This window comes from Diceros bicornis, chromosome 14, assembly GCF_020826845.1.
Source record: "Diceros bicornis minor isolate mBicDic1 chromosome 14, mDicBic1.mat.cur, whole genome shotgun sequence".
NCBI lineage: Eukaryota > Metazoa > Chordata > Mammalia > Perissodactyla > Rhinocerotidae > Diceros > Diceros bicornis.
In genome coordinates this window covers 29,121,112-29,137,327 of record NC_080753.1, presented here as the reverse complement: position 1 = coordinate 29,137,327, position 16,216 = coordinate 29,121,112, and the positions used below count along the sequence as shown (strand labels likewise).

Genomic DNA, 16,216 nt, shown 5'->3' with positions numbered 1-16,216 from the left:
CAAAATGAAAAGGCAACCTATGAAATGAGAGAACACATTTGCAAACTATTTATCTGATAAGGGGTTAATGTCCAAAATATATGAGGAACTCATACAATTCAATATTACAAAAACAAACAACCTGATTAAAAAACCGGCAGAGGAAATGAATAGACACTTTCAAAAGAAGACATACAAATGGCCAAGAGATACATGAAAAGATGCTCACCATCCCTAATCATCAGGCAAATACAAATCAAAACCACAATGAGATATTTCCTCATGCCTGTTAGGATGGTTATTATCAAAAAGACAAGAGATAAGTGTTGGTGAGGATGTTGGTAAGGATATGGAGAAAAGAGAACACTTGTGCACTATTAGTGGGAATGTAAATTGGGACAGCCACTAAGGAAAACAGTATGGAGGTTCCTCAAAAAATTAAAAATAGAACTACCATATGATCTAGCAATCCCACTTCTGGGTATAAATCCAAAGGAAACAAAATCACTATCTCAAAGAGGTATCTGTACTCCCATGTTCATTGTAGCATTATTCACAACAGCCAAGCTATGGAAGCAACCCAAGTGTCCATCTATGGATGAATGGAGAAAGAAGATGTGGTATATATATACAATAGAATATTTTTCAGCCATGAGAAAGAAGGAAATTGTGCCATTAGTGACAACATGGATGGACCTTGAGGGCATTATGCTAAGCGAAATAAGCCAAACAAAGATAGACAAATACTGTATGATATCACTTACATGTGGAATCTAAAAAAGCTGAACTGACAGAAACAGAGAGTACACTGGTGGTTGCCAGAGACTTGGGAGTAGGGGAAATGGGGAAATATCGGTCAAAGGGTACAAACTTCTATGAACAAATTCTGGAGAGCAAATGCACAGCATGGTGACTATAGTTAACAACATTGTATTATATTCTTGAAAGTTGCTAAGAGAGTATATCTTAAATGTTCTCATCACAAAAAAGAAATGGTAATTATGTGAAGTGATGCAAGTGTTAACTAACCCTACTGCGGGAATCATTTCAAAACATAGAAGTGTATTAAATCATCATGTTGCACACCATAAACTTACATAATGTTATATATCAATTATATCTCAATAAAGCTGGAAAAAAATTATAATAAAAAAATTAAAGTAAGAGCTACTTCAAAAAAAAATCATTACTGCCCTTCTAGGACTTCAAAAGGAAAAAAAGTTTCAAAAAATTAATCTAAAAGAAATCACATGATATTCTAAAAGTGCTCTGTTCCACTGGTCTGTGTGCCTGATTTAGGGCAGTTTATTCACTTATAAACTCAAAGAATCAAGAGCTGCTCTGATTGTCTCACAAGACCACTGTTAGATACAAATAAATAAAACATGTAAAAATGATTAACTGCAGAGGGAAAAAAATATAAAGTGTTTTAACAAGGAGGAAAACTAATTCAAAAGTAAGATATATTCTCTAATGAAACCTCAAAAAATATCTTCACTGCACACAGGAACACTATTTGTATGTGAAAACAAATCCTTTTAAATTTTGCAAGTTAGCTTTTCTTTTTCCTTAAAAAGTCTTTTGAATTATCATCAGCTAGTTTTAATATACTTAAATATTATATTAAAATAATAACCCATTTACACAGTCTGAGAATAGGGAGACACAGCCTTTTGGAGTCAGATATAACTTGGACCTGAACCCCAGGTCTGCATTTACTAAGACATATCTATCGGGAAAGTTAATTTTTCTAGCTGTGCTTCAGTATCACCATCTATAATCTGGGATTAAAATAAACCTCAAGTTATGAAGATGAAATCGGAATTTAGCTGTGGTGTTTGGCACTTAGTAAGCCTCCATGAATATTATTCACCTCCACCTCCAGTCAAAAAAAAAAAAAGATTTTTATAAACAGTCTTTCCAGATAGCAAATTTCCCTACATGCCACTATCCTTGCCTCACCTTTAATACTCCTCTATCTTTTCTGGAGGTGATATCCTCTCCCCGTTCAGCAACAGCTGCTGCTGGGCTTCCTCCACTGTTCTTGGCACCTTCGTCAGTAGTCATTGTCTTTTATCAGTAGAAACCTGCTGAGAAGAAACATATTTTAGCTAGGAGAAATACCACTTCTTTATGCATCTTAAAATTCTCCTAGGAACTGAGCTTTATCTGACCTAAGATTTACTTAGGGCAAATAAGGTTAGACACTAAAAATGAAAACAAAAGCATTTGCTATGATCATGTATTGATGCCACGAGGCATGTAAATAAAACATCATCCAACTCTTTAATTTCCCACCCAGCTCTGATCCCAAATTAGGGAGTAGTACAAGTCAGGTTTGGTAGTGATTATATTCCTTAACATGATTACACATTGAGAAGTAGTCCTTTCAGAACTCTGAAAACGTCCTTTTCCTGTAGCCATATTCTTGACAGAGAATTAAGAACTTATCAGGTGATCTGACAAAAGAAATGACAATATATCATAGTGAAAACCAGGATAGGCTCTGGAAGCTAACAGACCCCACTCTGAGTCCTAGCTCCAACAAAATCTGTTTGACATTTGCAAACTTACTTCACCTAGCTGAGCCTCAGTTTCATGTCTATAAAATGGACGTAGTACACTGTTCATAAAGTTACTGTGAGGCATTAATGAAATAATGTACGTTAAGAGATTAGCACAGAGTCATAATTTAAAGATATAAGCACTTATCATGATTATTTTTGGGTCTTCTACATGGCCACATTTTTCATTTCCTGCTCAAAATCCCTCCAGAATGAGGTTCTTCTCTAGCACGGCATTCAAGGCCCTTCACAATCTGATCCTAACCTCTTTGAGGTCTAGCTTCTACTACTTTCTTTCATGCAGCTCATGCTCTAGCCAAACCAGACCAATTCCTCTCCCATAACAAGCCCTGTGCTTTCCCATCTCCATGCTTTTGGCCACTCTTCCTCTTCTTCCCCAAATACTCCTCCCCCTCAAATGCCACCTCCATCATACCAACCTTGACTTTATACTTGGAGGTTGTCTGCCCTTTTCTGTACTTCCTTAGCTCTTCCTTTGATTTGTTGTCTATAACATATTTATAAGAAGACACATTTGCTGGATTTAACAGATCCTTGGGAGCAAGGGCCATGCGTTGTTCATATTTAGATTCCCTAGAACGCCCCTACCTTTTAGACTTGTGAAACAGAAAGCACAAGGAACTTGGAGCTCCTCACAAGCTGTTTGATGTTGTCTATTTTAACTTCTCTAAGCCTTTTCTCCTTACCCGTGTAATTATTTTTTTTTTAATTTTTTAAAAAATTTATTTATTTCCTCCAAAGCCCCAGTAGATAGCTGTATGTCACAGCTGCACATCCTTCCAGTTGCTGCATGTGGGACGCGGCCTCAGCATGGCTGGAGAAGCGGTGCGTCGGTGCGCGCCCGGGATCCGAACCCGGGCCACCAGCAGCGGAGTGCGCGCACTTAACCGCTAAGCCACGGGGCCGGCCCTACCCACGTAATTAGAATAAAAATAATATCTACTTTCACAGAGTGATCTTCTAGATTAAATGGTATAATGTTTATTTAAAAAGTATCCTATTCCAATGTTAGCTCTTATTATCGGTCACCCAACTGACACTTTTTCATGCAAGGCAAACCAACGTTACAACAGGCTAATCAACAGACAAAACAGAACACACCTCACTGGCCACTGCCATGATTAATTCCACACTGCTCTCCTGGTTGTGCAGGGAAAGTCAAGGATCAATCTCTTCTACAGCTGTTCCACATTGGGCTAATAATGGACATAGCGCTCCCTAAAGTCACCTGCTGGACTCTCCTGTCTATACTTGTGAAAAATGTCTTAGTGATGCAACTGATAATTAGACAACTAAAACATATTGCAGTGTTTTAATTCATTTCCAACTGACCTAAATTTACTTCAGTGTCAGCAAAGACACAAATCAAATTTTGCCTAAAAATCTTCAAAAAGAACACCAAAAACCAGGGGCTAAGCCTAAGCCTCTTTGCTTTATTTTCTAGTACAGTTTATACCAAACAGAAAGACCCAAATGCTTGGCTCAGGATAAGAGAAAGGCCAGAACAGAGCATTCTCAAACAAACAACAAAAATTAAGTACCTAGTTGTATGTGATGCTGAGATAGGTAATTAGGAAAGTAAGATAACAGGGTTGGTTCCCCGCTTCTAGTAACCTACCACTCACACGTCTCTGAAGCACAGGAACTTGTAGAAGGTACCCTCAAAAACAGGGGGGAAAAGATCTATATATTTGGGGGTCACAGACCACATCCCTGGAAAAATACATACACACATAAAAATTTCCCAGGGCTTCACAGACACACTGACATACCAGTAGACCCCTGGGGAAACCCTGGATTAAATCAATGAGCACATTAAAACCACCAGGTGAAAGGTTATTAGGGAACAGGACAGCCATACCGTCTCAAAACATGAACCTACAGACTACTTGTTATTAAAAAGGGAAAAAGGGCTTTCCAATGAAGTGATCTGACAAATATCCCCTTAACACAAGTGATCTGCATCATGACCAAACTCTGCATTATCAATAACAGACCGATACCATTGTGCCTCCTGACGTGCTGTGATGGGAAGCATACACGTGCTATTCCTACCAAAAATTTTTAACCTGAAACTAACCAAGAAGAAAAGACAAAATTAGGTTGTGGAACATTCTACAAGACAACTGGCCTAGACTCCTCCAAATGTTAAAGTTATAAAAGGCAGGAAAAAAATAAAAGAAAGACAGGGGCTGTTCCAGTTTAAAGGAGACTGAAGAGACACAACAACCAAATGTGATGTGTGATCCTTGGCTGGACCCTGGATTAGAGGGACAAAGAGTTATGAAAGTACATATTTGGAAGAATTAGAAAAATTTGGAAAACAAGCCATACACTAGATTATTATTACTGTAAAATGTTACCTTTCTGGAGTGTGATACAGTATTGTGGTTTTATGTAGAATAATATCCTCATTCTTTGGAGAGACATGCTGAAGTACTTAGGGGTGAGGGGTCATGACGTCTGCCACTTACTTTCAAATCATTTAAGACAGAGCAGGAGTGAGCACAAACACCACAAAAAAACTAAAAACAAAGCACTGAGAAAGCATGACCACAACACATCCAAAGGCAGTGCCTTTCTTTTGAATGCTCATCATTTCCGGATCAGCTAAATTTTTCAATGAAAGTATTGTCAATCAAAAAACATTTTCTTTTGGTTCTAACCCTGCCCTTTGGAAACAATGGCAATTAAAATTCAGATAAATAGGGAATTTGTATAAGTTGATTTGCTAGCTTTACAAGTCTTATTTGATAAAGGAATTTGCTTTTCATTTCTGGTTCTAACCCTTCAAGAGATGCAAGCAATCTTCCTAATCTCAGAGAATGGTTCTGAGTAGTATGGAGTCCATATGAAAAGGGGTATTATAAATAATTAAAACACAAAGATAAAAATAACAATAAAACAAACTGTTTTGAACTTTCAAAGGCAGATAAATCTGGAAGAATAAAGAAATAAACTGAACTTTCCAAGTATTTCCCTTTAATTCCAGTTACGCTATTTGGGGTATAGATTCTTGTAAGCAAACAAAACAAATTTAAAAAAACTTTTTCCTTGATCTAGTGTTACATGAAAAAAGGCAGTAAGAACAGACAACTCCTAAAAACCTATAAGACACACTGAGAAAGTTTCACTTTTTTCATAAGACAGCCTTTTCTTCTTTCCCCTATGCTAGGTTTATTCTGGATTTAAAATCACTATGTAGCTATGGATATTAATCTATGACAAAGCTTACTGTTCTGAACCGTCCAAAGGGGGGAAATTGCTACCCAGTACATCAGAGAGGGAACACACAGTTCGTTCTGTTATGGACATGCCAGATAAGCATGCCCTCTCCAAACCGCTAGTCAGCAAACACCTGAGACATAACAGAAAAATGAGACTACGCTTAAAATTTCATCAACAGCGTCCTGAAAACTTCAGTTAACATAACTAAATTGTAAGATCTCCCAAATGAGAAGTCATATTAAAGCTCTACCCACTAATTCCCCATGTATATTACTTACTATCTTGTTCTCTTTGTTAAAATATAGATACCTTGTATCAAAAAGTGCCTAACAGGCACGTTGTCAGAAAGAAGACAAAAAAATATATAGGAACTGGCTACTTTGTTAGAAGCACAGAAAATTACAGCAGCCTTCTTTGTAAGTATTACAGATGTCTGGACCATAACCGCTTTCAGCCTCCCACAACTAAAACACACAAGAAGGAAAACACAAGGAAAGAGGTATACCTAGGGCTTGTAACTGAATGTTATATAAGTGCATCTTAACTTTGAAAATATCTGTGTAAGGATGAACTGGAAAGCCCTTATTTACTTTCAGCCCCAGGCCTCTCACAAACATTCATACAGTAACACAGGAGTGTCAGGAGAAGTTATCTATTTATAGACAAGACATACATACGAGAGAGATAAATATGCACACAGAGGAAACAAGATCACATATAAAGATAGACTATAGATCTACATGAAACAGCACACTATATTTATTCATTTACTTTCCCCCAGTTAATTTCCTTCTCTACATCGGGGTAAGGAATGGGGAGATAATGAACAATACCCCTACACGTGCTCAAACATTATTTCTCCTTTAAAAAAGACACCTGTGAGAAAATATACAAATGGCCAATAAGCTCATGAAAAGATGCTCAACATCATTAGTCATAAGGGAAATGCAAATCAAAACCACAATGAGATACCACTACACACTTATTAGGATGGCTATTATCAAAAAAGGAAACCTAAGTGTTGGTGAGGACGTAGAGAAACTGAAACCCTCATGCATTGCTGGTGGGAATGTAAAATGATGTAGCCTCTGTGGAAGAGTTTGGTGTTTCCTCAAAACGTTAAACACAGAATTACCATATGATCCAGCTATTCCAGTCCTAGGTATACACCCAAAAGAAGTGAAAGCAGAGACTCAAACAGACACTTGTATACCAATGTTCGTAGCAGCATTATTCACAACAGCCGAAAGGTGGAAACAATCGAAGAGTCCATAAACAAAATATGGTGTGTTTACATACAGATTATATATTATTATTAAAATGAATACTATTCAACCATAAAAAGAGATGAAATTCTAATCCATGCTACCACCTGGATGAACCTTGAAAACATGACGCTAAATGAAATAAGCCAGACACAAAAGGACAAATGTTATACAATTCTACTTATATGAGGTACCTAGAATAGGCAAATTCATAGAGACAGAAAGTAGAACAGAGATTACCAGGGGCTGGGGGCGGTGGGGGTGGTAATAGAGAGTTGTTTAATGGGTACGGAGTTTCTGTTTGGGAACATGGAAAAGCTCTGGAGAATAGTGGTGAAAATTGCACAACAATGTGAATGCACTTACTGCCATTGCACTGGACATTTAAAAATGGTTAAAAGGGTAAATTTTATGTATATTTTAACACAATTAAGACCAAAAAAAAAAAAAAAGAAAGAAAAAAATCTGAGGCCAGAGCAGACAGAAATTAATTTAACAGAATGGTCAGCCAGACTTAACTTCTCTCTTGAATCCTCCTTCCTTCTCCTTAATTGAGGATGCCTTGCACATTCCCAGTGCACTTCCAAAGTTCTGAATCGAGCCTCCAACAGTAACTGCTGCACCAGTTCTTCAGGGACCAAAGGCTCTGCGATGTCCAGTCATGAAGACAGAAGAGAAAAGAGAATCCTAAATACAACTACCATTTTGTAGCTACAAATTATTTCCTCCTTCATTGTATCTCTTAGATACAACCAGTGCTTTGGTAAACTCACTTTTCTTCTCAGTACAAGTAATTACTGAAGAAAGCAAAGTTAATAGACCAGATTTACAATTACATCTGTCACTGATTACTTACTTGGATGAATTACCGTTCTTAAATAAGTAGGAGGCAAAGGGTTATATTAGTATTAGAGCAACAAAAAAATCTAGAAAATATTAGACCATCCAAATGTCAAAGGTTGAAAGACAGTACTAAATTATCAACTTTATCCCTCCAAGACGACACTGGAATGACAGAAAAATTTGTAAAGCTCTAAACTGAGCTAAACAAGAAAAGCTGAGATCAGGCTGAAGGAGAGAACAAAGAAGAGCAAACTGCCTTCTAAACACCAACAGCTCTTCCCAAGGAACAGCTCTTCCCAAGGGAGCCTGGGGTCAGCATCACGAACAGCGGGAGTGGGCCAGAGAGAGTAAGCAGAGAGCCACATCTGGGGAAGAGAGCAGAAGCTGTGTTTGCATCAGTCAGGCCAGGTAGGCTTCTTTCCCTCCCTAGCGCACAAGGTGGCTCCCATTTTTCCCTATGGAAGATGTAAGGATTTTCTTTATTCTGGGGTTCAGACATATCACCAGGATATATTGTGGTATTAGTCTTCTTTCCTTAATTCCTGCAGGGGCCTTGATATCCTGGTTCTTAATTGCTGAAGACAAGTCTTTGGGGGATCTCAGGGAAGTTCCTACCATTATTTCTTTTCCTTCAGTGTCTGTCCTCTGCTTCTAGAAGTCTTATTAGACAGACTTTGGACATCTTGGTTCTATCCTTCAGGTCTCTTAAACATGTTTCTAAACCTGGGATAAACATTAGGATCACCTGGGACACTTCAAAAAGCCACTGATGCCTGGACGCACTCCCAGAGAGTCTGGATTTAACTTCTGTGGTGGGGCCAGGGCATCAGTGTATTTAAAAAGCATCTCAGATGATTCTAATGTGCACACAGGGCTGAAAAACATTGGGCTTTCCTCTCGGATCCCATCTTTGTCTTTTTGCTCTATATTCTAAGAGATTTTCTTTGATGTAATTTCTAGATCACCATTTGGTTGTCAACTATGTCCATTATATCACTTAATCTGTTCAAAGGTTTTTTTTTTTTTGTGTGTGAGATCAGCCCTGTGCTAACACCTGCCAATCCTCCTCTTTTTTTTTTTTTTTTGCTGAGGAAGACTGGCCCTGGGCTAACATCCATGTCCATCTTCCTCCACTTTATATGTGAGGTTTCCACAGCATGGCTTCCCAAGCAGTGCCGTCGGTGCATGCCCGGGATCCGAACCAGCGAACCCTGGGCCACCGCAGCGGAGCGCGGGCTCTTAACTGCTTGCGCCACCGGGCCGGCCCCTCAAAGGACTTTTTAAATAATATTTTTGACTTCTGTATACTCTTTTATTATCTGACTGCTCATTTTTCTTAGCACGTTCTTATTTATTTATTTTTTTTGCGAGGAAAATCAGCCCAGAGCTAACATCCATGCCAATCTTCCTCTTTTTGCTGAGGCAGACCGGCCCTGAGCTAACATCTATTGCCAATCCTCCTCCTTTTTTTCCCTTTTTCTCTCCAAATCCCCAGTAGACAGTTGTATGTCATAGCTGCACCTCCTTCTAGTTGCTATATGTGGGATGCTGCCTCAGCATGGCCGGACAAGCGGTGTGTTGGTGCGCGCCCGGGATCCGAACCCGGGCCACCAGTAGCAGAGCGCATGCACTTAACCGCTAAGCCACGGGGCTGGCCCCCAGCACGTTCTTATTTTGTGAATGCAATTACCTCTCAAATATTTGAAGATTTTACTTAGAATAAAATAGGACATCTTCTATGAATAAGTATTTGACTAAAATTTTAGGGAAAAAAAATTGCTGATTTTGTGTATCCACTAGCATCTCCCAAGGGCACTAGGCAGTGGTAAAGGCTGAGAAAGTTAAGAACTGGAAATAAGAGAAAGGTAGCATAGTGTGAGTATAAGAGTTAAGTAGAAGGGGAATGCATAAAGATGCAAAAGTGACAGGTGAGAAGCTTGATACCTTGCACTAGGCTTCTAAAAGGGAAAAAGTGAAATGCTTTAGGTGAAAGGATAGTGGAGCACAAAGGCTTAAAAAAAGAAAATAACTAGACAGGCTTAAATACACAGGGGAAAGGAGAGGAACAAAAAAGTAATCATTCAAGAGTAGGAAGAACAGAGGCCAGCCCGGGGACGTAGAGGTTAAGTTCGGGGCACGGGGCACTCCGCTTTGGCGGCCTGGGTTGTGAGTTCGGATCCCCGGTACAGACCTACACCACTCATCAAGCCATGCTGCGGCGGTGACCCACAGACAAAATACAGGACAGAATGGCACAGATGTTAGCTCAGGGTCAATCTTCCTCAAGCAAAGAGAGGAAGATTGGTAACAGATGTTAGCTCAGGGCCGATCTCCCCCAGCAAAAAAAAAAAAAAGAGTAGGAAGAACATAGGCATAGATCTGTTCATCAATTAGACATTTATGGATTGCTTAAGTTACAGCTAAATTAACTGTATGGCTAAATAAAAGTATTCTAAAGTTTTTCCTCAAGAGGATGGTCATGGGAATGTTTAAATAAAATTTGGCAAATTCATACTATAAAAATATTATGCAGTCTTTGAAAAGGATGAGATAAATCTATACAGTAGGGAATCATTTAGCTAAGAGTCTACACACCAAGAGCATCCAAACAATTGAATTGAGAAAGGATTTTATAAATGTTCATCCATTAAAAAAGAATATCCTTGTAAAAATGAAGTGTATTGTAACAGTACATAGTATCCAGTGATGATCTGGTCCTCTAGGCTGTAAAAAAAAAAAAAAGTCAGTTCATGATGTCACAATGGGATAATACATATGATACAGACAATGTGGTATATCATAATTACTTTCAGCAACCAACCACGGATCCTAGCTGTTTGTGGATTTTGGTGTGTGCAATCATTTTAGAACACTGGATTACAATTATGCAGATGTTACATGCTAAAATGTCTTTTTCATCATTGTTTCTTCCTTAGAGTTAAGACAGCTAAACTCTGAAATATTAATATGGAACAAGTGAGGTCTTAGCTATTCCAGGTAAACAATTTTCTAATAATGTCATAAAAAGATGGAAAGATGTCCTAGATGTGCTATTAAGCAAATGACAAGTTGTAGAACAATTTGTAATATATCCTATTTTTAGGAGGAAAATAATGTATATGTGTGTATACATCTGAATATATATACAAGAAGTTTGGGAAGATACTCACTGTTAAAACAGTGTTACCTCTGGAGAATGAGATTTGGGAGGAGGGGGTATAAGAAGGAATTTTCACTTCTTAAATTTTATTTTGTATCATTTAAATAGTTTAACACTAAACATGTACTACTTTCATGATTTTTTTTTTAAACTTAGGACAATAAGATGAAATATTTCATGGTTCCACTCATCAGAACTTTTTCTTCTTTCTGTTCAATTTAATTTAAACATTTTGGAGGGCCTTCTACGCAGAGGAAGAGAACTCTGGTTGAGCGTGAGGTGCTTGTGAGATACCCAGAAGGCAGGCAGAGACAAGGCCTGAGCTCAGGAGAGAAGCCTTGATGAAAGTTATACATCGGGGAGTTATCAGATTCTACGCAATAAAGATAAATGTCTAGTTGCAATTACTACGAAGTAAATAAAACAGCAGTTCTCAAACCTTTAATATCTAAGCCTCACTTCTGATTACTAGGACTCTTGGCAGTACAGCTGAACAGTTTAAAAAACTCAAACCATCACTGAAGAAGTGAGCAATATTACCAATAATAGATTAAAAAGATCTCGCAGCACCTCGAAAGCACTGTTCCTCTCATTGTTATTTAATACCATACCATTGTTCAGATAAAACCATTTCCTGCTCTTTTCCCTCTGAGGCAAGCATGTGAATCCTTCTCTGGTACTTTGGCTTCATGCGGGCCCTCTTACTTCTCACTATAGGTGTGGCCTGCTCCACACCACATCATGTCACCCCTTAGCTCAAAGGTGCATCTGATACATATGACTGTTAGAGTGTGGCAGAGACTGCGAGTAATCCTCAGTAATCCTTTTCTCCACTTCTTCCTTAGTAATAAAACCTCCACTTTTTAACTGGACACGAAGCTTCCCAGAATAAAGCCCCAATTTTCTCCCTTGCAGCCAAGTGTTGGCCATGTGACTAAATTCTGGCCAATGGGAATGTAAGGAAAATATATCCATAAAGGGGTGGGTAGCCAGCTCAGAGCGGAAGAACACTACAAGAAGTAGATGTCTGAGTTTAAAGCTGAAAGATAAGGAGCTATTCACCTATTCATTCAACAAGTATCTACTGAGCACCTACTATGTGCCAGGCACTGTTCTAGGCAATGGAGATACAGGAGTAAACAGAAAACAATCTCTGTCTCCATGGAACTTACATTCTGGCAAGGGTAAAGACAGCTAAGAGTAAGCCTCTATTACTTGTTCACATTTTGAGAGAAAAATTCAATTTCTACCTGTGCCACAGTGGTAGATTATTAACCTGGGTTAATTCACTTGGGCCAAACAGTCTGATTCCAAGTCTGCTGATGATTTCTAAGAACGGGCCAACAAGGTAACATATGACAAAGGTCTGTAAACACTGTATAGGCAGAGAATATGTCCTTCTCATTTTTGTACCCCCACCACCTAGTATAAGTGAATGGCATATAAGAGGCACTCAATAAACACTGAAATGAATTGTGATTTTCAAAAGCAGCCAATATAGACAGTAAAATATCAAACACTATAAAGAATCAGTGCTGAACTATCATTAGCAGTTAACTGTATTTCTTCTCTAAATCTACTCTGAAAAATCTAATCTGGAGAATTATACCATACCTGAGTATTCAACTATAAAAGTAAAAATAATATTGTTTTAATCAGAAGCAGTGGCTATTAAGAAAACCCTAGCATAATTAATATATCTCTGAAGTGCGTTGAAAGTATATGTCTATACATACACATAGCAGATGTAAAATGTGGTCTATATTAGTAAATGTTGTGTGTACAATTGAACAGAATATGCATTCTGCTTGTGTTGGGTAGAATGTCATATAAATGTCAATTAAGTCAACTGGTTGATAGTGCTATTTAAGTCTTCTAAATCATTACTGATTTTTTGTCTACTTGTTCTGTCAATTATTGAGAGATAAGGTACTAAAATCTCCAACTATAATTGTAGATCTCTTTCTCTTTTCAGTTCTATCAGTTTCTGATTCATATATTTTGAAGCTCTGTTATTAGGTGCATAAATATTTAGGACTATTAATTCTACTTGATGAATTGACCTCTTTATCACAATGAAATGACCCTCTTTATTCCTGGTAATATTCTTCACTCTAAAATCTATTTTGTCTGAAATTAACATAGTTATTCCAACTTTCTTTTGATTACGATTAGTGTTAGCATGGGACATCCTTTACTAACCTTTTACTTTTAGCCTATTTGTATCTTAATATGTACAGTAGGTTTCTTTTAGGCAGCATAAGTTGAGTCTTGCTTTCGTACCCAATCTACTAAGCTCTGCCTTTTTTTTTTTTTTTTTATGAGGAGATCAGCCCTGAGCTAACATCCGCCAATCCTCCTCCTTTTTTGCTGAGGAAGACGGCCCTGGGCTAACATCGGTGCCTATCTTCCTCCACTTTATATGGGACGCCGCCACAGCATGGCTTACCAAGCAGTGCGTCGGTGCGCGCCCGGGATCCGAACCAGCGAACCCCGGGCCACCGCAGCGGAGCACGCGCACTTAACTGCTTGCGCCACCGGGCCGGCCCCTAAGCTCTGCCTTTTAATTGGGCTGTTTAGACCATTTATATTAACGTAATTACTGATATGGTTTGGTGTAAATCTAACATCTTATGATTTGTTTTCTATTTGTCACATCTGTTTTTTGTTCCCTTTTTCCTTTTGGATCTCTGGGTTTACAATTTTTATCAAATTTGGAAATTTCTGGCCATTGTTCCTTCAAAATTTTCTTCTGCACCTCCCCCCTTTTCCTCAAGACTACAATTACATGTACTACAATTACATGTAGGCCACCTTAAGTTGTCCCACAGCTCACTGATGCTCTACTCATTTTCTTCCTAGTCTTTATTTCCTTTCTGAGTTTTATTTTGGATAGTTTGTATTGCTATGGTTTCAAATTTACCAATTTTTTTCTTCTGCACTGTCTAAATTGCTGCAAATCCCATGTAGTGTATTTTTCATCTCACATGTAGTTTTCATCTCTAGATGTTCAATTTAGGTCTTTTAAATGTATTTCATATCTGTTAACATTCTCAATCTTTCCTCTACTTTCTTGAACATATGGAATATAGTCATAATAACTGTTTTAATGTCTTTGTCTACTAATTCTATCATCTGTGTCATTTCTGGGTCTGTTTCTATTGATTGATCTTCCTCTTCATGGGGTATTCTTCCTGCTTCATTACAAGTCTGATAATTTTTGACTAGGGGCCAAATGTGAATTTTACCTTGGTGAATTTTACCTTGCTAGGTATTTCTGCATAACTATAAATATTGACCTTTGCTCTGGGATGCAGTTAAGTTACTTAGAAACAGTTTGATCCTTTTGAGGCCTGTTTTTAAGCTTTGTTAGAAGGGATCAGAGCAGTCTTCAGTTTAGGGCTACATTTGTCCCACCACTGAGGCAATACCCTTCTGAGTACTCTACTCCATGTCCTGTGACTTCTGAGGTCTTTCTTCTCTGGCTGGTGGGAACACAAACTATTCTCAACCCTAAGAAAGAATCAGGGATTGTTCCCTCTAATCCTTTTGGGCAGTTCTTTCTTGGCTTCAGGTAGCTTCCACACAACACATGCACTGACCAGCACTCATCTGAAGACTTAAGGGGGACTCGCTGCAAACCTCTGGAGTTCTCTCCTTGTGTGGCTCTCTCTTCTTCAAACTCTAGCCACCTTGACCTCCCTGGACTCCAGCACTGTCTCCTCAACTCAAGGAGATTGTTGGGCTCTGCCTCGGTTCCTCCTCTTTAAGCTTCAACCTGAAACTCTCTTCAGGCAGTAAGCTAGGATAATTGTAGGGTTCCTCTGTTTGTTTCCACTTTCTTGGGGATCACTGTCCTGTGCTGCCCGTTGTTCAGTGTTCAAAACTTCATATTTTTTCTGGGGTTTTTGTTTATTTGTTATGTGATTACAGTCAAGAGAGTAAACCCAATTTCTGTTATTCCGTCTTAGCCAGAAGCACAAGTCCATCAGTATATTTTTAAACCAGAAATAGGGAGACACAGGGGGAAAAAAAAAAAGTATCATGAACGGAGTTTCAAGCGGGGAAAAAGTATCTGATAAACACTGTTTAGAACAAATTTTTACAGTTTGAAATTTGAAGGGTACAGTTTTTCCACAACACTACAAAAGTCAAAGCCTGTAACTAATGATGATAAATCTCTCTCCTAAAAAGGCAGGTACCTTATTTTAAAGGTTTTAACTGAAGACTGCTCTGATCCCTTCTAACAAAGCTTAAAAACAGGCCTCAAAAGGATCAAGCAGTTGAAACCATGGTTTTGTGCATATTTCTGGAAATCTAGATAATTGCAGTATCTCGTTTTTTTCTTTAATCTATGTGAGAAACGATTCTTTTACACCTTACAAGAAAAAAATGAAAAAATTATGATTTTACATTTCTAAAGGCCATTAATAAATATACCACAGTTAAAAGAAATCTGAGTTAAAAACTGTTTTTCCCCTTCTTTTGATTCATTCAACTGAAAAATATACAAGAGAAATCATCTTAATATTTCAAAGTCATAATGCTACAAAAGTTGGCTTGCAGTAGACACCGGTATTAATAGTCTTTAGCAGGTCTATAAAACTTGCTTTTGGTGTGGAACAAACCTCAAATGGACCTCTATTATATACCTATAAAGTATTTCAATATACCGAGATTTTAACACTGCTTAAACTAGAAAGAGAACCTCCAAACTATTTAGAACACACACACCCTGCAGCGGCACTTCCAAACAACATGAACAGCAGTCTGTCACCGACCACACTGCTTGCTTCTCTGTGCCTATCTAAACTTTTAACTAGCCCTAGCAGATCTCTGCCCTTCAAAAGCATATAATTTCATAAGAAAACAACATAAACAGATGCAAAAAAAGTGATAGAACACAACAGGGGCAAAAAAGGGAGTAAAGAGCTCTGCTTAGATGACTTTCTTTTCCTCCTCTCAAAATCACTTTCCGTCAAAGTGTCTTCTGTGCCTCAGACTGCATTGTCTGGCTCCTTGCCCTCATGCTGCTCAACCACCATTCATTCCATTTATCAATGGCAATTACACAAACTAGTCCGATTCCCAAAATTTCACCTAAAGGATTCTCAGGAAAATCCTAAGCCCTCTAGGGTGTGAGGGAGGGCTTTTAA

At 38.2% G+C, this 16,216-nt stretch overlaps 1 protein-coding gene across 9 annotated transcripts in view; it reads right to left on the bottom strand.

Annotated features, from left to right (window-relative positions):
* The window catches only part of FKBP5 (FKBP prolyl isomerase 5), a 98,374-nt gene that overhangs the window by 56,699 nt on the left and 25,459 nt on the right, over positions 1-16,216 (bottom strand). For 3 of the 9 annotated variants that reach the window (XM_058554515.1, XM_058554517.1, XM_058554518.1), the window contains exon 2: positions 1,942-2,066. In XM_058554515.1, coding sequence (XP_058410498.1) covers positions 1,942-2,046 — 105 coding nt within the window. In that variant the 5' untranslated portion in view covers positions 2,047-2,066. Of the gene's footprint in view, positions 1-1,941; positions 7,704-16,216 lie in introns of all 9 variants that reach the window. The other 6 variants (XM_058554509.1, XM_058554510.1, XM_058554513.1 and 3 more) reach the window with 5 other exon arrangements.